The sequence below is a fragment of the Elgaria multicarinata genome, chromosome 2 (genome assembly GCF_023053635.1).
Source record: "Elgaria multicarinata webbii isolate HBS135686 ecotype San Diego chromosome 2, rElgMul1.1.pri, whole genome shotgun sequence".
NCBI classification, from domain to species: Eukaryota; Metazoa; Chordata; class Lepidosauria; order Squamata; family Anguidae; genus Elgaria; species Elgaria multicarinata.
In genome coordinates this window covers 2,220,073-2,244,543 of record NC_086172.1, presented here as the reverse complement: position 1 = coordinate 2,244,543, position 24,471 = coordinate 2,220,073, and the positions used below count along the sequence as shown (strand labels likewise).

General features: G+C 41.3%; 1 protein-coding gene across 3 annotated transcripts in view; it reads left to right on the top strand.

The window, feature by feature from the left end:
- The window catches only part of CD2AP (CD2 associated protein), a 125,178-nt gene that overhangs the window by 9,143 nt on the left and 91,564 nt on the right, over window positions 1-24,471 (top strand). For 2 of the 3 annotated variants that reach the window (XM_063115913.1, XM_063115910.1), the window contains exons 2-4: window positions 10,710-10,870; window positions 22,076-22,232; window positions 22,773-22,873. In XM_063115913.1, coding sequence (XP_062971983.1) covers window positions 10,710-10,870; window positions 22,076-22,232; window positions 22,773-22,873 — 419 coding nt within the window. Of the gene's footprint in view, window positions 1-10,709; window positions 10,875-22,075; window positions 22,233-22,772; window positions 22,874-24,471 lie in introns of all 3 variants that reach the window. The other variant, XM_063115912.1, reaches the window with a different exon arrangement.

Sequence of the window (24,471 nt, the reverse complement as noted above, 5' to 3'; positions counted from 1 at the left end):
TTGCACCTTTAGTTGATCCAATGAAGGTATGACCCAAATATGGATTTTTAGTGACTCCTATATCATGCTTCAGTCTTCAGGGCTGCAGTCAAAGTTGTATGTACTCCCTCCTAATAAATAAATAAATTAAAATACCATCTCTAGGCAATCCATACCAACCATGGTACCCTTCTGGATTGGCTCTCTGGGCTGGATGTTGGAGATACTGTATTGCAGTGGTTCTGCTCCTACTTGGATGTCTGATTCCAAGGGGTAGTGCTGGGGGTTATACCCTGTGATTATTAGGGCTACGGGGTTCTATAGAGCTTTTTTTTTTGTCCTCTGTGTTGTTCAGCATCTGTATGAAACTGCTGGAGGATATTATCTGGCAGTGTGGGCTGAAATGTCATCAATAGAAGGATGAAACCCAGCTCTACCTCTCCTTTCCATCAAACCCAAGTCAAGCTGTGCCAGTATGCGCAGGTGGCCGGCACCAGAGTTAACAAACTGAGCCTCAATCCAGACAAAAGGGAGGTGCTGTTAGTGGGTTGTTAGTTGGGAGAGACGAAGTGATGCTTAACGTGGGTGGGGTGGGTGGGGGATGGGGTTGCATGCCTGCTAAAGGATCCTTTTAATAGTTTGGGGATGCTCTTGGATCCAGCATTGTCAGTGGAGTAACAGATTGCCTTGGTGATGTGGAGTGCCTTTTATCAGCTTACACTGCTGTACCGATTGCGACCCTATCTGGACAGAGATAATTTAGCTACAGTTATCTATGCTCTGCTAACCTCTTGTCTGGATTACTGCAATGCATTATATGTCAGGCTGCCTGTTAATCAATCCAGAGATTTCAGATGGTCTAAAATAGGTGGTATAGAGATTGTTAATGGGGACTGGCCAATATGATCATGCTGTTTCTGGCCCCAATTCAAGATGCTGGCTCCTAACCTCAAACTCCTAACCTACTTGGTACTAGGTTTGTTCATTCCTGTAATGTATGTATGTATCCTATGTATTATTGAAAGGTAGGCATTCTTAATCTGTAACAGTGAGCTATGACATCCCCACTTTACATTTTACACAGCAATCAATCAGTATATTTATTTAAACCCCCCGAATAGCTTGAAGCTGCTGTCTTTGGAAATAAACCTTTTCTCAAGGAAATCTGCCCGCAGTTTGGCATTCGGAGCAAAACAGGAGTTTCTCTCTTTCAGTATTGCACTATAGTTGAGTGCTAACCTCCTCTCTGTGAGATAGGAAGTGGAAAACGGACAGGACTGTAATTGCAAGTGAGGTCTATCAGGAATGATGATAACTCTCACTTTTCACAATGAATGTTATTGTCTCTCTAAGGAAGAACAATCTCACATGGCTGAACTTAACCCAATTGTGGTGTGGTGTAGCTGGGTGCTGTTTATACTGTTGGGTGAGATAACATGGAGTCTTCAAAGCCTGGATCACTTTAGGTCTTTGTATGGTTCCTTGACAATAGAATGTGAGCGCCCACCAAATGGCACTCTACTTGGTTACCCCATGATACCTGCTTAAAATATTCTGACAAGCAAGTTAAGTACTTTAGTGCTTAGATTTGACTGGATTGCACGTAGCACAGAACAGACTACTTAATCAAGTGAACACCTTCAGTAGGAAGTAGGGTTGAAAAAAAGGATATAACAAGGATCACCCATGAAATGTTAAACGACTAAGATAAAGAAATTTCAGCTTTGAAATAAACATTAGAAATGTAAAACGTTGAATATTGAGAGTCCCAAGGCTCCAATCCTATAACCTAGACCAGAGGTAGGCAGTCTGGTCTCCAGATATTTTAGACTACAACTCCCATAATTCCTGACAATTGGACACTAGATACAGCATAACTATTATCCTCCCCTGTGCTGCCTGATCCTGCCCATTTTGGCTATGCCTGTAGAGTAGGATATTCCACTGGTCCGTAGTTCATGCCAGTATATTTCAAGTATGCTTCAGCCATATTCTAGTCTCCCTTCAGTAGGCATAACTTGAGTATAGGATTTCTTTGTTAAGCAGTTGTTCTATTCTGGCAGTATTTTGAGTGTCACTGCATAGTTTAGGAGATACTAAGATTGCTGAGAAGAACTTGTTGCCAATGCTTGTGAGCTCATCATCATCATCATCATCATCATCATAGTAATAATAAAAAATGTGTTACCCGCCTCTCCCTCTGGATCGAGGCGGGGTACAACACAAATAAAAACACCATAAAATACGTAAGAGTATACATAAAATACTCTTTGATCATGTTTGTGAGCTCTTTGATATTGAGGACCCACCCATATATAAAACCTCTGTCTGCTATTAATATTTCATCATTTAACTCTAGTTTCATCTACTGAAGTCTACATCTACATGAAACCATTGAGTGTGGTCATCCGGAGTTTTGGAGTGCGTTGTCATCAGTACGCTGATGACACGCATCTCTATTTCTCATTCTCATCTTCATCAAGTGAGGCTGTGGATGTGCTTAACCAGTGCCTGGCTGCAACAATGGACTGAATGAGGGCTAATAAACTGAAACTCAATCCAGGCAAGACTGAGATGCTGTTAAGTGGGTGGTTCTTCTGACCAGATGGAGGGTGTTCAACCTGTTCTGGATGGGGTTACACTCCTCCTGAGGGAGCAGGTTCGTAGCTTGTGGGTTCTCTTACAACCATCTCTGTCCCTTGAGGCTCAGGTGGCCTCGGTGGCACAGAGTGCCTTCTACCAACTTCGGTTGGTAGCCCAGCTACACCCCTATCTGGACAGGGATAACCTGGCTTCAGTTGTCTATGTTCTGGTAACATCCAAGTTAGATTACTGCAATACGCTCTACGTGGGGCTGCCTTTGAAGATGGTTCTGAAGCTGCAGCTTGTGCAAAATGCAGTGGCCAGTTTGATAACCGGAACCAGATGGTTCGAACATATAAGACTGACTCAGGCCTGCTTACATTGGCAGCCTGTACGTTTCCGTGCCTGATTCAAGGTGCTGGTTCTAGCCTATAAAGCCTTACATGTCTCAGGACCACAATACCTGATGGAACGCTTTTCCCGACATGAACCTACCCATACACTATGCTCAACATCTGAGTTCTTTCTCTGGGTGCCTCCTCCAAGGGAAGCTTAGAGGATGGCAACGAGGGAGAGGGCCTTCTCAGTGGTGTCCCCCCAATTGTGGAATGATCTCCCCAGCAAGGCCTGCCTGGCACCAACATTTCTATCTTTCCAGTGCCAGGTTAAAACTTTTCTCTTTCCCCAGGCATTTAGCAATATGTGATGAGCTTTATTGATCCTGGATCTGTTTTTATAGTTTATAATTGTTTTTAGATATATGTTTCTGTGTATGTTGTATGTTTTGTGGTTTTAAATTTTGTATATTGTTTTTAATTGTCTTAATCTTATGTAAACTGCCCATAGAGCTTCAGCTATGGAGTGGTATAAAAATGTAAATAACAACAGCAACAACAACAACACTTCCATAAGCCCAGTGTTTTAATTCAAAAGGCCGTTGTTCAAAAGAGTGTGTTTGAAGGGGAGAAATCTTCTTATACCAGGTATAAAATATTGCCCATGTGGTGACTATTCCCTGCTATCAACATTGATTTTTCTAATATTGCAATCCTGAGCATACTGACATATGATTGAGCTCCACTGAACTCAATAGTGCTTAAATGAAATATGCATAGGTTCAACCTATAGCACATATTGAGCATTTAATAACGGGTCTTCTTCATCTGACTGCAATACAAACTTTTCACATATGACTCCCCTGTTACAACAGCTTCCTTGGCTACTGGTTTGTTTTCAGTCATAATTTAAAGTGCTGGTAAGGCCTGTAAAGCCTTATACAACTTGGTGTCAGGCTACCTGAAATATTGCGTATGAGCCTGCCCAGGTTTTAAGATATCGGGGGAGGCCCTTTTCTTGGCCTCAGTGCTGTCTGAGGAACTTTTGGTGGCAATTTGAGAGAGGGCCTTCTCAGTAGCCACTCCCAGGGTTTGGAACTCCCTTCTGAGGGAAGCTGCGTTTGCTCATTCTCTGTGGTTCTTCCATGGGCAAGCAAATACGTTTTATTCAAGCAGGTCTTTGGCATGTAAGCTAGTCCGCTGCTGTCTATTCCTTCAGTGTTGTTTTTTTAACTGTGTTTTAATAGGTCTGTTTTTATGTTGTTTTAATTAAGTTTTTCACCCCAGTATTTCATTATTGTTTGCTACCTTGAGTAATACTTTTGGTGGAAAGGTAGTTTTCAGACTTTTTTCTATTTAAATTGCTAGTAGAAGAAAATGAAGTATTTAGCCCTTGGTCAGTTCTTTTCCTCATTCCCTGATTTATTTCTGTTTCTTTACTTTTGGTATTTGGTCCTGCAGTTCAGCTTCGTCATTTGAAATGCTAAAACTTAAAATGTTTTCTCTCAGAGATTGCAAGAGCTTTGTGGAAAAGAGAGAATCAGATTGCACCCTCCATTTCCCCCATCTTGTTTTTAATCTGGTATTTTTATTTATTATTATTATTATTATTTATTTATATAGCACCATCAATGTACATGGTGCTCCTATTAGGAAGTAAAAGCTGAGTGAACATGAACATGAACTCTGGATTTTCAGAAAGCTGATTTTAATAAACTCAGAACTATGATAAGTAAGGTCCCATGGCAAGTGGCCCTAATGAGAAAAGGAGTCCCAAGACGGGTGGGAATTTTTTAAAAAGGAGATTTTAAAGGCACAGTTACAAACAATTCCAACAAGGAGAAAAGATAGAAGACAACAGAGGAAACCAATGTGGCTTCACAAAAAGCTTAGAGACGACCTGAAAACAAAAAGGGATACATATAGGAAGTGGAAGGAAGGCCAGGCTACAAAAGAAGAGTACAGACAAGTGGCGCAGACGTGCCGAAATGGCGTCAGGAAGGCTAAAGCTCAGAATGAGCTGAGATTAGCGAGGGATGCTAAAAGCAATAAAAAGGCTTTCTTCAGATATGTGAGTAGTAAAAGACAGAGGAAAGAAATGGTGGTTCAACTGCTTAATGAGGATGGCAAATTGATAACAGATGACGAAGAAAAGGCTGAAGTGCTCAATTCCTACTTTGCCTCGGTCTTCTCCCAAAAGCGGGTCTATGACCCCCCTGGAAAAAGCGAAGCACAAGTTGAAGGAGCAGGATTGCAGTTTGAGATTGATAAACAAATGGTCAAGGAACATCTAATTTCTTTGAAAAAGTTCAAATCTCCAGGGCCCAAAGAGCTGCATCCTAGAGTAATAAAGGAGCTGGTGGAAGAACTCTCAGAACCGCTGTTGATTATCTTTGCGAAATCATGGAAGATGGGTGAGATGCCGAATGACTGGAGGAGGGCTAACGTCCCTATCTTCAAAAAGGGCAAAAAGGAGGAACCTGGGAACTACAGACCAGTCAGTCTGACATCCATCCCTAGGAAATTTTGAAGCAGATTATAAAGAAGTCAGTCTATAAGCATCTTGAAAATAATGCAGTGATTACTAGAACCCAACATGGATTTTTCAAAAACAAATCCTGTCAGACTAATCCAATCTCATTTTTTGATCGAGTAACCTCCCTTGTGGACTGTGGATGTCATCTATCTTGACTTCAGCAAAGCTTTTGACAAAGTGCCCCATGATATTCTGATTAGCAAACTAGCTAAAAGTGGGCTAGATGGAACAACTATTAGGTGAATCCACAGTTGGCTACAGAATCGGACTCAAAGAGTACTTATCAATGGAACCTTCTCAAACTGGGGAGAGGCAACGAGTGGGGTACTGCAAGGCTCAGTCCTGGGCCCAGTGCTCTTCAACATTTTTATTAATGACTAGCTGTACTCTGCCACGCGTTGCTGTGGCTCAGTCTGGTTAAATTGAAAAGAAAGAAAAGACAAAGCGGATGTTTCTAATATGTTTAATTTCACAATGCTTGTGGATATACAATATTTTTAGTTGTTCCATTGTCTGTGTAGATATAGAGATTGTCTGGTTTGCCGACTCTAGAACACGGAACATATAATTGTGTGACATCTATATTCACTCAGCCAATTGTGAGAGAACATGCAAATAGGAGAGGAGGCAGAGGCATTGGATAGCTGTACCCTGCCACGTGTTGCTGTGGCTCAGTCTGGTTAAATTGAAAAGAAAGAAAAGACAAAGCGGATGTTTCTAATATGTTTAATTTCACAATGCTTGTGGATATACAATATTTTTAGTTGTTCCATTGTCTGTGTAGATATAGAGATTGTCTGGTTTGCCGACTCTAGAACACGCAACATATAATTGTACATGTGAGAAGCAATCTGTGTCTAGATCTAAACCGCACAATTCTAAAGATTGGCCCTGAGCTTTGTTGATGGTGATTGCAAACGCCAATCGAATTGGGTATTGCAATCTCTTAAATTGAAATGGCATATCTCTTGGAATCATAGGAATGCGAGGAATGAGGACATCTTCACCTTTGAAAGGTCCTGTCAAGATTGATCTCCGACTATAACAATTGCCACTTCATCTATAGTTGGAGCATTGAATCTTCGCACATGTTCTCCAGCAGGCGTTTTGTCAGCATGAATAACAATCTTGTGTGTATCAGATGGCATCATGTCAATTGCTGTTTTGAACAAATGTACTAAATTGTTTTTTTCATGAAGTAGCTGTTGCAGTTTTGAAACGATGGACCTTTTTATGCCGGTATAAATTCCGCAGCGTGCATTCAATTCATCATTGCCATCACCAATGAAATACATTTATAGGAATTTATGTTGACTATCTTGAAACAGAAGGAAGGAGCCGGCTTTATGATAAATTTGTCCTTTGACTTTGAAAGTTGGCATAACTGGAGCTGTGATGATTTCTGCGCCGAACGACGTCATTTGGAAGCATGAGTTGTATTTCCTGATGTTAGATAGGAAATGCTTTGATTCTGCGGTATATCCGGCAAGCAAAGTTTGTAATGGCTCTGGTGGTTCTCCAAGTTGAGGCAGTTTAATTTTTCCAGCAGCGCAACACATTCCTTTTGTTTCTCCATTAAATTTCAGAGCCTTGCAATAAGGACACACTTCAGTCATAGTGCCGATGAGAACATGCCGCCTCAAACTATAATCATCAGCTGGGTTGTACCGGAATGCAAGGCGATTGTAATCGTGTGATTGTTTACCACAGAGTCGTGTTTGACGCCGATGTGCTGTTTCTCGTTGACGTCTTTCAGCCACTCTCAGCCTGTCGCGTTCATTCTGTTGAGAACAAAGTAGATCTGAAGCTGTAGAACGCGATTGCCGTGCTCGCAACCGTGCATCCTCAAGTCTGGCTGAACGTTGCTTGCCTGGTTCCTTGGCACGTATTTGAGGCATTCTTTTTCTTTTTTTCTCGTTTGCTGATGCCCATTCTTCCTGAGTCTGATTTGCAATTTCTCGTCGCAGTGCTTCCGCTCCGCGAGTACGACGACCTAAGTGTGATCTTCTGCGAGGCATTATTTGGATGAAGTAAAGCAGATCGTTCGGTTTTTTAAAAAGGATGTTTTTACGGTGAGAGGGTTAGTGGAAACTCCTGGCAGTTACCTTTCTTCAGAACGTGTAACTGTCACAGGTGTGACATCTATATTCACTCAGCCAATTGTGAGAAAACATGCAAATAGGAGAGGAGGCAGAGGCAGCGGATTGGCCTACTGGTTGGCGATGTCACAATGATCAGCAGGACTGGTTTTGAGGGGGCCTATTTCTTCGATTTTAAGACAAACCTTTGACCCCATATAGAATATAGTTACATAACAACGCTCGCATATTCGAATGCAACGTTGTGTCAAAATTTCAAAGCAATCGGTGAAGAACTTTCGGAGATATAACGTCTGTTTCGGACAGACATTTACATTTTTATTTATATAGATTTGAATGAGGAGGTGCAGGGAATGCTTATCAAATTTGCAGATGAGACAAAATTGGGTTGGGTAGCTAACACCCTGGATGACAGAAACAAACTTCAAAGTGATATTGATAGGCTGAGCGCTGGGCTGAAAACAACAGAATGAAATTTAATAGGGATAAATGCCAAGTTCTACATCTAGGAAAAAGAAACCATGTGCACAGTTACAGGATGGGGGATACATGGCTCAGCAATACTACAAACGAGAAGGATCTTGGAATTGTTGTAGATCACAAGTTGAATATGAGCCAACAGTGTGATGTGGCTGCAAAAACAGCAAATGCTATTTTGGGATACGTTAATAAAAGTATAGCTTCCAAATCCCTTTTCAGCAATGGTTCCCCTCTATTTGGCACTGGTTAGGCCTCATCTTGAGTATTGCTTCCAGTTCTGGACACCCCACTTCAAGAAGGACGGAGACAAGCTGGAGCGTGTTCAGAGGAGGGCAACCAGGATGATCAGGGGTCTGGAAACAAAGCCCTATGAAGAGAGACTGAAAGAACTGGGCATGTTTAGCCTGGAGAAGATAAGATTGAGGGGAGACATGATAGCACTCTTCAAATACTTGAAAAGTTGTCACACAGAGGAGGGCCAGGATCTCTTCTCGATCCTCCCAGAGTGCAGGACACAGAATAATGGGCTCAAGTTACAGGAAGCCAGATTCCAGCTGGACATCAGGAAAAACTTCCTGACTGTTAGAGTAGTATGACAACGGAACCAATTGCCTAGGGTAGTCTTGGGCTCTCCCGCATTAGAGGCATTCAAGAGGCAGCTGGACAGCCATGCACGTTGGGGCAAAAACCCCACTGATAATGCTTTATAATGTGTATTTAGCATAATATGTAGTTAGGTCCTCAGGGGTTTTGTTGTTATTGAGAAAAAATGGTGGTTCTAGATATTTTTCCCATTTGATTTTAATTTATGAAATATTTGTTCTAATTTAGGGGGTGATCTGCCTTACTGTGGAAGTTGGAGTCTGCTTCCTCAGAAGGGACTTTACTGACCCAGAGTGAACCACTGTCTCTGAGAAGGCACATTTACAACTAAATACAGAATTTCCAAATCTCTATTCTGATTTAATGAAGCAGAACTGGAGTATGATGATATATGTCAACCAATTGCCTCCCTAAATTTCTTTTCTATGCTTTCAACAACCCATTATATTTCAAAAACAATTCAGAGAATCACTGAGCTTGAATCAGCTTACAGTGGTTAAGACATTTCCTAGATACCAGCAAATAATAACTTGCTCATTACGCAGAGAAAATACGTTCAGATCGCATGCATCCTTATTTATTTATAATGCTTATATACCGGTTAATATAGTAAAAACTTTAAGTAGTTTATCAAGTAAGTTATTTAGCATACTAATCAGACTGACCTGCTATAAAGTTTGCAGACGGACTTGGTAGCAGCTCAGCCTGATGAATATATTGAAGACCTTAATTGTAAAACCATGTAGGACCCAATCCGGTGAAGATTCCTGTAAACATGGCAGCTTACCGGCGGCTTCTACGCAGAGTGGGGGGAGCAGCAGAGGTCAGCTTCGCACCCCTGTGCTGCAGTTTGGCTAGTCGGGCTTTTTCGCCTGTCTAGCTGAAGCTCTGTGGAGCAGGAGGGAAGGATACTTGGGGAGGCCTGAGGATACATCGTGTTCTTGCTCCCTCTGCCTCCTCCCCACCTGTCTCCTTTGCGACCTCAGAGAGGCAGCCGGTGCGGTTCCCTCCATGCCAGTGGGGAGCATGAATCCCTGCATTTGCAGTTAGAGTGCTGTCTGTGACCTCAGATCCAGGGATCTGAATTATCCTCTCTCTACCCCCCCCCCCCACTCCCTCTGTCTAGGCGCCACGGGATTACTGCCAATGATTTTTAATTATATTAAGCAGTATATTAATAGTATAAATATATTTAAGGTTTCTTTTTATATTAATTTTTACCTCATGCTGAACCAAAAGTTTTGCCTAAGGCTGAGCTGAAAGCTGTCAGGCAAACTTTTTTGGCTGGGAAGGAATTTGGTGGGGCTTCTTGCCTTTCTGTGCCTTCCACTTCCTGTGACTGTGGCAGGATCTGCGTGATTGCTTTAAAATGGTTTATAACAGTAGTGACAACGGTTGGGGCCTGTTGGGGCACAGAGCTCCCGAGGCAGGTTTCAAACCGCTTTCAAAGTGCCAAATCAGAATAAGCTTACTGTTTCCTGCCTCAACCTCGTACCTTCTGGATGAAAAATAAAGTGCGTGAAAAGGTAGCAAGGAGCATCATTCCTGCTGCAGGTAGTGAACACTTTGCCCCGGTTTTGAAGCTCCCCCCTCCTGCAAAATGGCTTGAAGGGTGGGTATTTTTTAGCTTTCAAACAGGACGGCGGAAGCATTTGGGCACAGCCCTTGTTTTAAGGCTCTTCATTTTCTGCTTTAAATAGTAGCATGATGATAAAGTTGAAATTTATTCACGGAATAAGAATATGTTTAGGGTGGCTACTGTTGTCTTACAGACAGAATAAGTACATGGCTGTTAGCTTAGACTGAATTTCCACAGAGACTCAGATGAGAGCTTTGTTTTTGTGTATTATTCTCTTTGTCATTTTTGTGGGAATAACATGAAACATGAAAATATTTACACTCTGATGCTAAGTATGTTTGCTCAGTTACAGCTGAACTTTCTTGTAGTAAGTAAGCTTACTATTGCAGCCTTAGTCCAGAAATAGTTTGTTCATAGCTTACATTTAGAAATAAGAACCACTCAAAATGGTAGGATTTGTATTTCCATATGCTTGAATGATATACCCTGACCTGTATCCCCCTTCCCATCTTTAGTTGACTATGCCGTGGAGTATGATTATGATGCAGTGCATGACGATGAGCTAAGCATTCGAGTTGGTGAAATCATAAGGAATGTGAAAAAACTAGAAGAGGAAGGATGGCTAGAAGGAGAGCTAAATGGGAAAAGGGGCATGTTCCCTGACAACTTCGTTAAGGCAAGTACTTTATGTTCATCGCAATTCTTTACTATAATTGTTGTGTAACTTCAAAAATTGAATTATATCTGTACTATTTGAAATTTCGCATGGAAATAAGAAACTATTTAAACCACCCTGTATCTGAAATTCTGGAATGGTATGTTTGAAGAGTATCATAAAATGTGGTAATTTTTTTAAAATTTTTTGACTTGCTTATTCTTTGCAGTCTGTAGCATTTACTTACATCAAGGGTGTCACATAAGAGGTCACATGCAAAACTTCCGAATTGTGGAACCCAGATTCTTTTGTACTGTGCTGTACTCTGCACTGCAACTAAAATAAAGAATTTGCAAGAAAAGAGTTATTTAGTTTATGCATTCAGTATCACAGAATCGCATTAGACATTATGGTAAATATGCAGCTACCGAAAATTACCTCTGGTCACACCCTTCCTAGCCAGAACTTGCAGAATGTCATGATATCAATATGTTCTTCTAGATGTTGTGGAATGGGAAGGGGGCACTTTCAAGCGCAGCGTACTAATTTATTTTAGTTTGCTGCTTCACTCTTGACATTTTCTTCAGAAATTGATTCTGGTCTTCTCCCTTTCACTGCACCACTGGCTCTGTATTCATCTCTGGACATGAGATTGCATGGAGTGGATTAGTTAGCGTGCTTAGACCAGATTTTTAATACAGATTTGGGGTCAAGCTATCTCTCAATAGATTGTATGTAAAAGAGATTCTCCTGAGTCACATATAAATTTATAACCATCTAAACTATTTAACTCGGTTTTTCCCCCCGTGGGTGTCTTACAGCATTATATAATCTGATATATGAGTTACTGTATTAGGCCAGAGTAACAGATAACTCCCTTAAGGGCTCCTGCTAGATTCATGGAAATCTCAGAAAGTAGGATTCATTTTCAAGGTGAAAGTGTGTGTGTGTGTGTGTGTGTGTGTTTGTACATTTATAAGATTCTGATGCTCTTGATAGAATGGATTGCTAAAGGACTGGAAAAAAGGAAACCAAGACAAACTCCCACAGTTTTAGTTCATATGTGGAACATTTTTCAGAGTTGAAGATAGCTGTTTCTCAATATTAGAATAGTAAAACCCCTCGGTCAACTGCAATTTGACTTGTTTGATGTCACCGTCTGTGTAATAAGAACATAAAAGTCATGCTGGATCAGACCCAGGGTCCATCTAGTCCAGCAATTCTGTTCACTCAGTGTCCAACCAGCTGTCCAGTGGAAACCCACGAGCAGGACATGTATGCAACAGCACCCATCTGTCTATGAATGAAACTTTGTTGATCCTGTTGCCTATCAAATGCTTAGTATGTTTTGTGAGTGAAATAATCAGCATAGGGAATAGGACTGGCTGGCTTTCAGAATATCCCCAACAATTCTACACATACCTAAACGTTCATTTCCCCCTTCTTGATAATACACTTTCAGCTACATAGAATCATAGAATAGCAGAGTTGGAAGGGGCCTACAAGGCCAGCGAGTCCATCCCCCTGCTCAATGCAGGAATCCACCCTAAAGCATCCCAGGCAGATGGTTGTCCAGCTGCCTCTTGAAGGCCTCTAGTGTGGGAGAGCCCACAACCTCCCTAGGTAACTGATTCCATTGTTGTACTGCTCTAACAGTCAGGAAGTTTTTCCTGATGTCCAGCTGGAATCTGGCTTCCTTTAACTTGAGCCCATTATTCCGTGTCCTGCACTCTGGGAGAATCGAGAAGAGATCCTGGCCCTCCTCTGTGTGACAACCTTTTAAGTATTTGAAGAGTGCTATCATGTTTCCCCTCAATCTTCACTTCTCCAGGCTAAACATGCCCAGTTCTTTCAGTGTCTCTTCATAGGGCTTTGTTTCCCGACCCCTGATCATCCTGGTTGCCCTCCTCTGAACACGCTCCAGCTTGTCTGTGTCCTTCTTGAATTGTGGAGCCCAGAACTGGACGCAATACTCTAGATGAGGCCTAACCAGGGCCGAATAGAGAGGAACCAGTACCTCACATGATTTGGAAGCTATACTTCTATAAATGCAGCCCAAAATAGCATTGGCCTTTCTTGCAGCCATATCGCACTGTTGGCTCATATTCAGCTTGCGATCTACAACAATTCCAAGATCCTTCTTGTTTGTAGTATGGCTGAGCCAAGTATCCCCCATCTTGTAACTGCATTTGGTTTCTGTTTCCTAAATGTAGAACTTGGCCCTATTAAATTTCATTCTGTTGTTTTCAGCCCAGCACTCCAGCCTATCAAGATCACTTTGAAGTTTGTTTCTGTCTTCCAGGGTATTAGCTATCCCACCCAATTTTGTGTCATCTGCAAATTTGATAAGCGTTCCCTGCAGCTCCTCGTCCAAATCATTAATAAAAATGTTGAAGAACACTGGGCCCAGGACTGAGCCCTGCGGTACCCCACTCATTGCCTCTCCCCAGTTTGAGAAGGTTCCAGTGATAAGTACTCTTTGAGTCCGATTCTGTAGCCAACTGTGAATCCACCTAATAGTTGTTCCATCTAGCCCACTTTTAGCTAGTTTGTTAATCAGAATGTCATGTGGTACTTTGTCAAAAGCTTTGCTGAAGTCAAGATATATGACGTCCACAGCATTCCCACAGTCCACAAGGGAGGTTACCTAATCAAAAAATGAGATCAAATTAGTCTGACAAAACTTGTTCTTGACAAATCATGTTGGCTTCTAGTGATCACCGTATTGATTTCAAGGTGTTTACAGATTGACTTCTTTATCATCTGCTCCAGAATTTTCCCAGGGATGGATGTCAGACTGACTAGTCTGTAGTTCCCAGGTTCCTCCTTTTTGCCCTTTTTGAAGATAGGGACAACGTTAGCCCTCCTCCAGTCGTCCGGCACCTCACCCGTCTTCCATGATTTTGCAAAGATAATAGACAAAGGTTCTGAGAGTTCTTCCTCTAGCTCCTTCATTACTCTAGGATGCAGTTCATCAGGCCCTGGAGATTTGAACTCATTCAAGGAAATTAGGTGTTCCTTGACCATTTGTTTATCAATCTCAAACTGCAATCCTGCCCCCTCAACTTCTGCTTCACTTTTTCCAGGGGGGTCATAGACCCGCTTTTGGGAGACGACTGAGGCATCCAACATAGCACTTCCACTCAAACAATGGGACTCTCCTTTCCAAGATGAAATCATGATAAAATACAATAAAACCAATGATAAAAACAATAAAGTTTCATTAAAACAACCAGATGTGACTGAGAATTACTGGGTTCACATGCCAACCTATCATGGATTGTTGTCTAGAACAAGTTTGGACAACCAATGGGTTGTCCAAACTTGGACAGTTTGCCACAGGGTGGGTTAATTTTTTGAAGGAAGCCATGGCAACAACCAATGGCTTTTCAAGGGGTTGTTTTACCCACGATGGGTTGACGTGTCATGCAAACCAGGGACACCAAATTAATTGCGGTTTGAGGGAACCAGTGAGCGAGTTGCTTGGCAAGAGCAGCAAAATCCTCTGTTTCTCTTCCTGATCACAGCCAAGTCGCCTCAAGCCTCCTTCACCAGTGACTGCCACTCTAACAGTGCCCCAAACGGCACGTTGGGGTGGTGGTGGCTCTGTTATTGGTTCCCTGGGTTCTGCCCATTTGGGCAAACAGTCTTTTTTTTTTTTAATAAAGGTGAATGAAAAAAGGAGGAGGCAGGGTCCTGTGTGGCAAACCCATCTTGTCTGCCTTTCCTGATCCCGTTCCCGTTCTAATCTCTCCCCCTTTTCAGCCACTGGCCATGTCTTTCCCCTTTAAAAAAAACCTTTGTCAATTTTTTTTGCAGTAGCACTGTGAAAAATGTTTTTTAAAAGGGGGAAAGTAGGCAAGGAGGGTCCTTTAAAACAGGGGTGGGGAGGTGGGAAAAGCACTTCACCTTACCGACTCTGCAAGGGGATGCCCAGGATTTAAAGGGTGTGAAGCAGCCCTGGAGGCTTTTCTCCTGGTAGTGCACACCTCCCTGAGCCAGTGTCCCCTCTTTTTCATACAAAAGTGCCTGTTGTCCCACTTTCCCCCTCCCCGTTGGAGTGCAGGCAGGTGGGGGAGGAGATGGTACGGGCCCAAAAAAAACCACTAAAGGGGAAAAAAGCTGGACACCAGAAAGGGGGTAGTGATCTGAGCAGAGAGGGGCTTTGGATGGCAGAAAAAATGGTTGGAGGGTTGAAATGGGAGGAGAGGGGGTGGGAGAGAAGCCGAATGGCAGCCCCATCGTCTGTTTGGTGCGCAATCCGCTCATTGTGGGGTTGTTGGCACGTGTAGCTTGTCACCCATGATGAGCTAGTATGTTGTGTGAACACACCCAATGCTAGCAGTCAGGGGAATGCCTGGGGAATCAAGTGTGTCTTCAGTTGTTGATGGAAGCTCTCCTCATTAGGTAATAGTAGAAATGTGCTAGCAGTAATTGAAATGGCTTTATGAAAGCTGGTTAGGCAGAAACAGACTTTAGCTGTTGTAGTGTCCTTAATGGTATGTGATAATCAGAGATGCAACATTTAGTGGAATCATTGCTTAGACTAATTTGTCCAAAACCCTTTTCAACTACTACAGTCCCCCCACACTCGTTATCAGGCAGCAACTTTTTTACAGTTAATTATTTTTAAAGGCAGTCTTTACCAGAGTGTGGATGATAATTCCTGTCTTAAAAGAGGTGTGTATTTCACACAGTGGCCCAGTTCTCACAATTGTTTTAATCCCCAGTGCACACTGGCACATGGTGGGTGCAGTTTCCCTAATATATCTGCCTGGGCATGGCTTGTGTTGTCCGTATCAGGGCGGCATGGCTTGTTGAGGGAAAAACAACTCTCAAATAGGGCTGTAGAGAGTTGTTTGAGGGTTGTTTCCCCCTTCAGCAAACCAATGCAGTCCAGGTTTAGACAACACAACAAGCTGCCCTCGAGCGGCTAATTAGGGAAATGGTGCACGGCTCGTGCTGGGCATTAAAACAAGCTTGTTTGTGTGAATCAGCCCACAGGAATATGGCTGCCTTTTCTAAGATGATGCTACTACATGTTTTTAAGTGACACTCAAAAACAAAGGAAGAATGCTTTTTTCAAAACAGTTGCTGTTTCTCTCGGGTTTCTTTCAACTGGAAAATTATAGATGTTTGTCAGTTGATTGAATCTGCATAGATAGATTTTCTATCTCTATCTATCTATCTATCTATCTATCTATCTATCTATCTAAAAACTATCTATGCAGATCCAATCAACTGAACAAACATCTATAGTTTCACAGTTGAGCTGGGCCTGGGTAAAGAAAGAGGCATAGGGTGCAGGAGGCAGCCCCTTCTTTCTTTTAAGAACATAAGAAGGGCCCTGAGGCTGGATCAGACCAACGATCCATCTAGTCCAGCACTCTGTTCACACAGTGGCCAACCAGCCATCGGCCAGGGAGCAACAAGGCAGGACATGGTGCAACAGCACCCTCCCACCCATGTTCCCCAGCAACTGGTGCACACAGGCTTACTGCCTCGAATACTGGAGATAGCACACAGCCATCAGGGCTAGTAGCCATGGATAGCCTTCGCCTCCAGGAATTTATCCAACCACCTTTTAAAGCCATACAAATTGGTGGCCTTCACTACATCCTGTGGTAGTGAGTTCCATAATTTAACTAAGTGCTGTGTGAAGAAGTCCTTCCTTTTACTTGTCCTGGATCTCCCACCATTCAGCTTTATGGGATGACCTTGGGTTCTAATATTTTAAGAGAGGGGAAAAAATGCCTCCCTATCCACATTCTCCATACCATACATCATTTTGTACACCTCTATCATGTCTCCCCTTAGCCTCCCTTTTTCCAAGCTAAACAATCCCAGTTGATGTAACCTTCCCTCATAGGGGAGATGCTCCAGCCCCCTCATCATTTTAGTTGCCCTTTTCTGCACTTTTTCCAGCTCTATAATATCCTTTTTTAGGTGTGGTGACCGGAACTGTACACAGTATTCTAAGTGTGGTTGCATCATAGATTTGTATAAGGGCAGTATGATACTGGCTGTTTTATTCTCAACTTTTCTTATAATGCCTAACGTGGAGTTTGCCTTCTTTACAGTGGCTGCATACTTGGTTGATATTTTCATCCATCTCTCCACCACAATCCCAAGATCTCTTTCTTGTTCAGTCACCGCCAGCTCAGATGCCATTAGGTTATACTTGAAGTTGGGTTTTTTTGCCCCAATGTGCATCACTTTACACTTGCTTACAGTAAACTGCATCTGCCATTTGGATGCCCACTCTCCCAGCTTGGAGAGATCCCTTTGGAGCTCTTCACAATCCCTTTGTGTTTTAACAACCTTAAATAATTTGGTGTCATTGGCAAACTTGGCCATTTAACTTCTAATTACAGATAATTTATGAGCCAGAAAAGAATTAGTCCCAATACCGATCCCTGTGGGACCCCACTATTTACTTCCCTCCATTGGGAGAATTGACTATTTATTCCTACTCTCTGCTTTCTGTTCTCTACTATTCTATGATCCCATGACTCCTTAATAGATAATAGACCTTTTTGGCTTAAGGTAGGATTTTAGTGTATGGGGTAAAACATTTTATTTCAGTTTTTATTATTTTATTTCATTGCCACATTTGTAACCATATTTTTATATGGAGACCTTATTTGGAAGTTGTCACGTCCAATAGCTAACACAACTAAGTTTTGATGAAGATAATCTTAGTGGAGCTTTACCACAGAGTAAAAACGGAGATCTCACTGTTGGAGATCTGACTGCACAGGTGTGTGCAGCTGTGGCTACAAGCCTAATACGAAACCAGGAAGTCCGTTGAGTTATACTTGAACTTTGCTCGCTGCAGTGACTTGGTTTAATACTTCCTTCAACACACACGCACGTAACTGGGTGTGCTGAAGCAAATATGTCTTTAGAAACAGTAAGTTGTTTTCTTTGCTAAAAGTGATAATATGAAAGTTATACATATTCGTGAGTAGTGTTTTGAGCCTGGGAAAATCATTGTCGTTGCTTCAGTCTACTTTGATTTTTAAAGCAATTTGGCTGAATAGTTAATTTCATGTTACAATGTAGCAATGTTTGTAAATTATGTGAACCTTTCCAGGCTTGGACATCTGTTTGTTTTTAGTTCAATTTCATTCTATGTTTGGAAACATACGTTACTTTTAGGCCTTTTTTTTTACAAGCTTTTATGAATTTTAAATCATTCATGAAGGTGAACTCATTGATATTTAAGCACTGGAGAGTAGAATTCTTGCCTCTATACAAGAGGTTTGTGCTGTGTACATATTTCCTTGTTGAGGCTTCTAAACTTAAAATAAAAAATAGACCTTGGTAGTTTGTCATTTCCTCAGCTCTAGTGCCAGTTAAGATTAACCTTCTGGACATAGAATCATAGAGGAATCCACCCTAAAGCATCCCCGACAGATGGTTGTCCAGCTGCCTCTTGAATGCCTCTAGTGTGGGAGAGCCCACAACCCACCAGGCAACTGATTCCATTGTCGCACTGCTCTAACAGTCAGGAAGTTTTTCCTGATGTCCAGCTGGAATCTGGCTTCCTTTAACTTGAGCTCGTTATTCCGTGTCCTGCACTCTGGGAGGATCGAGAAGAGATCCTGGCCCTCCTCTGTGTGACAACCTTTTAAGTATTTGAAGAGTGCTATCATGTCTCCCCTCAATCTTCTCTTCTCCAGGCTAAACATGCCCAGTTCTTTCAGTCTCTCTTCATAGGGCTTTGTTTCCAGACCCCTGATCATCCTGGTTGCCCTCCTCTGAACACGCTCCAGCTTGTCTGCTTCCTTCTTGAATTGTGGAGGCCAGAACTGGATGCAATACTCAAGGTGAGGCTTAACCAGGGCCGAATAGAGAGGAACCAGTACCTCACATGATTTGGAAGCTATACTTCTATGAATGCAGCCCAAAATAGCATTTGCCTTTCTTGCAGCCATATTGCACTGTTGGCTCATATTCAGCTTGCGATCTACAACAATTCCAAGATCCTTCTCGTTTGTAGTATTGCTGAGCCAAGTATCCCTCATCTTGTAACTGTGCATTTGGTTTCTACTTCCAAAATGTAGAACTTGGCATTTATCCCTATTAAATTTCATCCTGTTGTTTTCAGCCCAGCACTCCAGCCTATCAAGATCACTTTGAAGTTTGTTTCTGTCTTCCAGGGTTTTAGCTATCCCACCCAATTTTGTGTCATCTGCAAATTTGATAAGCTTTCCCTGCACCTCCTCGTCCAAATCATTAATAAAAATGTTGAAGAGCACTGGGCCCAGGATTGAGCCCTGCGGTACCCTACTCGTTGCCTCTCCCTAGTTTGAGAAGGTACCAGTGATAAGTACTCTGAGTCCGATTCTGTAGCCAACTGTGAATCCACCTAATAGTTGTTCCATCTAGCCCACTTTTAGCTAGTTTGTTAATCAGAATATCATGGGGCACTTTGTCAAAAGCTTTGCTGAAGTCAAGATATATGACGTCCACAGCATTACCACAGTCCACAAGGGAGGTTACCTAATCAAAAAATGAGATCAAATTAGTCTGACAGGACTTGTTCTTGACAAATCCATGTTGGCTTCTAGTAATCACTGCATTGATTTCAAGGTGTTTCTTTAAAATCTTTAAAATCTGCTCCAGAATTTTCCCAGGAATGGATGTCAGACTGACTGGTCTGTAGTTCCCTGGTTCCTCCTTTTTGCCCTTTTTGAAGATAGGGACAACGTTAGCCCTCCTCCAGTCGTCCGGCACCTCACCTGTCTTCCATGATTTTTCAAAGATAATAGACAAAGGTTCTGAGAGTTCTTCCGCTAGCTCCTTCATTATTCAAGGATGCAATTCATCAGGCCCTGGAGATTTGAACTTTTTCAAGGAAATTAGGTGTTCTTTGACCATTTGTTTATCATCTCAAACTTCAATCCTGCCCCCTCAACTTCTGCTTCACTTTTTCCAGGGGGGTCATAGACCCACTTTTGGGAGAAGACTGAGGCAAAGTAGGAATTGAGCATTTCAGCCTTTTCTTCGTCATCTGTTTTCAATTTGCCATCCTCATTAAGCAGTTGAACCACCATTTCTTTCCTCTGTCTTTTACTACTCACGTATCTGAAGAAAGCCTTTTTATTGCTTTTAGCATGTCTCGCTAATCTCAGCTCTTTCTCAGCTTTAGCCTTCCTGACTCCATTTCAGCACTTCTATGCCACCTGTCTGTACTCTTCTTTTGTAGCCTGTCCTTCCTTCCACTTCCTATATGTATCCTTTTTTGTTTTCAGGTCATCTCTAAGCTTTTTGTGGAGCCACATTGGTTTCCTCTGTTGTCTTCTATCTTTTCTCCTTGTTGGAATTGTTTGTAACTGTGCCTTTAAAATTTCCTTTTTTAAATACTCCCACCCGTCCTGCACTCCTTTTCCCATTAGGCTCACTTGCCACGGGACCTTACTTATCATAGTTCGGAGTTTATTAAAATCAGCTTTCCTAAAATCCAGAGTACGTGTATGGCTACGCTCAACTTTTGTCTCTTTCATAATCAAGAATTCATTTTACTTGTAGTGCAAAAGCTCTTAAGTATGTGAACTGCCCAGAGAGCTTCAGCTATTGGGTAATAAATAAATAAATAAATAAATAAATAAATATGGTTTTGAATTTTTTTCCTAAAATGTAATAATGATCTCTTTCAGTATTTTCAAATAATATCTGTCCTGTATTCATTACATCAAATAAAACCTTAGATGATCTTGAATTTAGAGGTTTAAATAAAGGGTTGGTGCAGGGAAGGGCCCTATTCTGATTGTTTGTAGCAAGACCAAAGTTTATGACACCACTTTATATAAAGATAGTGGCTCGGTCCAATGAATGCTTGTGCGGGGATGAGCTGTGAGCTGAATGTCCTCTTCCTCTTCCATCTTCCTCTCTTGCAGTGGGGCTGTTTAAATTGCGCTTTCCCTTTTGTGTCCAAACTGGAAAACTGTGGTTTTAAGTGCTCCCTGCAAACTAGGTTTATAAACCATTGTTTTATCTTGCACTACAGATTCTTTCCCCCTTTCTTGCATCCCAATGAAACTATCATTAAGTGGTTGCAAGGTCCCATAACCTTTTTGTTCTCCCAATTTCACTCTTCCTGGTTCTTGCACCTACCTACTACAAAAATCCTAGGCTCCTGGAAGCCACCTCCTTGTGCCTTTCCCACTTGCTAACTTGTTCCAATAGAAAAAAACAAACATTTGTTCTTTAAAAAGAAAAGATACAACACAGATTAAAATAGCTATCTGATAGTGGTAGAAATCTGAGCCTTTCTTACAATTTCAAGTTCATATTGCTATGGTATTACATCGCAAGATAAGAAAGCAAGCTTTAAATTTGTACACAATCAGACCTGTTTCTTTCAAAAGTAGTTTTGTCATGCAAAAACAACACCTAGTTCTTTGCATGACAAAACTTACTCCTTTAGAACTGTTTTGAGGTGTAAAATCCCCATTTTGTTAATTTTGTGACTGTGGGTCATCATAAGTTATTTATTTATTACTGCATTTATATCCCACCTTTTTTCCTCCAAAGCACCCAGGGTGATATACATAACCCTCCTCCTCTTATGATAACCTCACAACATAAACCCTGTGAAGTAGGTTGGGCTGAGAGTCTGAGACTGGACCAAAGTCACCTATTGAGCTTCCATGGCCACGTAGGGACTCCAACCCGGAACTTCTGACTCCCAGTCCATTACCTCTCACTGGCTCTCTTAAGTTAAACTGTGTTGTGCAAAAACAACACTTTTGACTGGAGTTCATGCTCATGTACCTCAAAGAGGAGCGTCTCCTAGTCATGGAGCTTTACAATGCATGGTAGGCCAAAGCTGACTTTGGGATGCTGAGGAGTACACACTTCAGTTCCTTATTTCGGCTGCTCCTGTGTTGAATAAGGAACTAGGATCCAGCTCCAATATCCCTTCTGGATACATTCCTGTCAAATGGCTTGAAGATCTAAATTTAATTATTTATTTGCCTGGATTGCAGTTCAAGATGGTGTTGTGGACACTATATATTGCATTTTCAAAATAGCTGCATTTTATTTGTTTTGGTTTTTTTTTAAAAAATAGCTGATTTATAAGAAGTTTCTACACCTAAATGTTTATTGTTAGTTTGTGACATGCATAAATGCAAAGTATTTCCCTCAGTGCAGTTTTATAACATACCATAAATATTTTAGGCTCATCATCGTCTCCACTCTGTTTATCTTTACCAGGAAGTTAAGAGAGAGACAGAATCTAAAGATGATGATGGCTTTCCAGTCAAGAGGGAAAGGCACGGAAATGTAGCCGACCTTGTTCAACGTATGAGCACTTATGGGCTCCCAGCAGGAGTGTTTCAGCCTCATTCCCAATGTAAAGGCCTCAGGAAGAGTATGTAGTATTTAAGACATATCTTTTACAAAATCTCCAAATGGAAGGAGAATTGGAAGAGGACACAACACTAGGAGAAATTGGGAGAGCTATATTGGAGTTTAATTTAAAACGTATTTTTAGAAATCAGTTTTCATACCATTCATGGCCCTTTTTCACGTCATATCCATGTTGAAAACTAGCAGCTCAATGTTTCTTAGAGAAGGGAACATCTATAACAATTGCACCTGAATGGAGCATGAACTGGGAAGCAGGTGCTTCCAATCCTTTCCTTGCAGCGGTACCAAAGGAAGCTAAGGGGGGGGGGGGGGTAGAAGGCCCAGGAGCCACTGCTGCTCATTCACCTAACTTCAAGCTATATAGAGAACTGCCACGCGAGGGTCAAAAGAAATCTGCTAGTTAATCTCTAAGGATGGTCACAAGATTACTTTCCATAAGAAAATGCACATTTTACTTAATTGACTCTCCCAAATAGGTGTATAAATCTTTTGCTTTTTAAGGTACACTTTAGTTTGAGGAAACATTTCTCCCTTTCAACAGGATCGAAAAAACACCAATGTAAAGTTTTGTTTGAGTATATTCCTCAGAATGAAGATGAGTTGGAGCTGAAGCCAGGAGATGTTATAGACGTTAATGAAGAGGTGAGCCATTTTACAGAATTTAGGTGGATAAAATGAAACTGTTTTTTACAACAATAATTAACTGAATTGCACAACTCTGAAAAACAAGAATATTAGGGTTTTTCAAAGTACTAAATTTGATTGTACTGGATTTCTTTAATTTTAAAATGAATTAACTAGAAAAAGCTTTTTAAGATACCGCTTATTTGTGACGTATGCTTCACAGCTTCTGAAGAATTAAAGTAGGAATGTTAAGGTTTGTGGTTATATCTGATACTTTTTATTCTATATAGGTTAGAGTGCTATAAACCGCCCAGAGAGCTTTGGCTATTGGGCGGTATAAAAATGCAATAAATAAATAAATAAAATGAAAATCCTTATTAGCTCTTGCTACAATTATACCCATGTAAATATTGTAAAAGCAACTAAATGGGAAGGTGTCCAAAGTCAAAGAAACTGAGGCTGCAGAAATAAGAGAGGGGTATTTGGAATGTATACAGTGTATAGATGACAGTGCAACTATGAGGTAACTATATTAGAGATGAGAAAAATGATTTTGAAACTGAGCTGACTGTAACCATAGCCTATTTTATCAAGTGAGTAGAATTGGCTGAGAAAGTGATAAGAGGTTTCCATCTGAATTTTCACTTGAAGATGTAAAATATTGTCAAGAAAAAAATAGCACATACTAATTGATGAATAATGAAACTTTTTAAAGTACACAGCCAAATGCAGGAAAGAACCACTTCTAATCTGTTTAAATACTAAGAAACAAACTGATTGGTTAATTCTGTTTCTGGAATTCATGCAGCCTTTTCATGCAGCCATGCTGTAATTCTCAAGGATAGCTATACTAATTCTTAATTCATACTAAGGTCTGAATTAAGAGAATTTATTTATTCAACCTGTTACTGAGCCGGTTTGCACATCATGAGAAGCCACCCTGAAACTAGGCTACAGTGGGTTGGCTTTTCACTCGCTAGCCTATGCGGCAGGGTCTTGCTATTTACTGTTTTACTCTGTACAGCACCATGTACATTGATGGTGCTATATAAATAAATAATAATAATAATAAATAATAGCCCGTTCCTTCTGATAGATGACCGGGTGTTCTTCAGTTTGACGTTTATTTCCCCTTAATCCTCCTACCAGCTCGCAGCAATTTATCCCATAGGCGTACAAATTTAACTTTCAGGAAGATTTATGCCGATTCACTAACGTGCAGTAACGAAAAATAATCATTAGCACAAATTTCCTCAGAGGTGAAAAAAAAATAAACTTAAGCATCTGTTAATCTCCTTGAAGTTAAAAATAAAATAAAATAGATAAATATTAAATTTATGGGGGGCAGTTATAATGTTAAATTTACACAAATCTCCCCAAAGGTAAAAATAAAGTGTGTCTCTGTCTAGGGAGGTAATGAAGTGGAGAAGTAAATTGACTAGTGTCATTTCAAGTCGTAATTGTTAGTGAGATGGCGAGGAGTGACCATGTTTTTCACTGTTCTTTCCAATGGCTTTGTAGCTGTTGTGCCGAGTTGGCATCTCGCAACAAGCAACTCTAACAAACAAGGCTGACAACTCACTCTGGGTTATTGTGCCATGCGAACCAGGTCACTA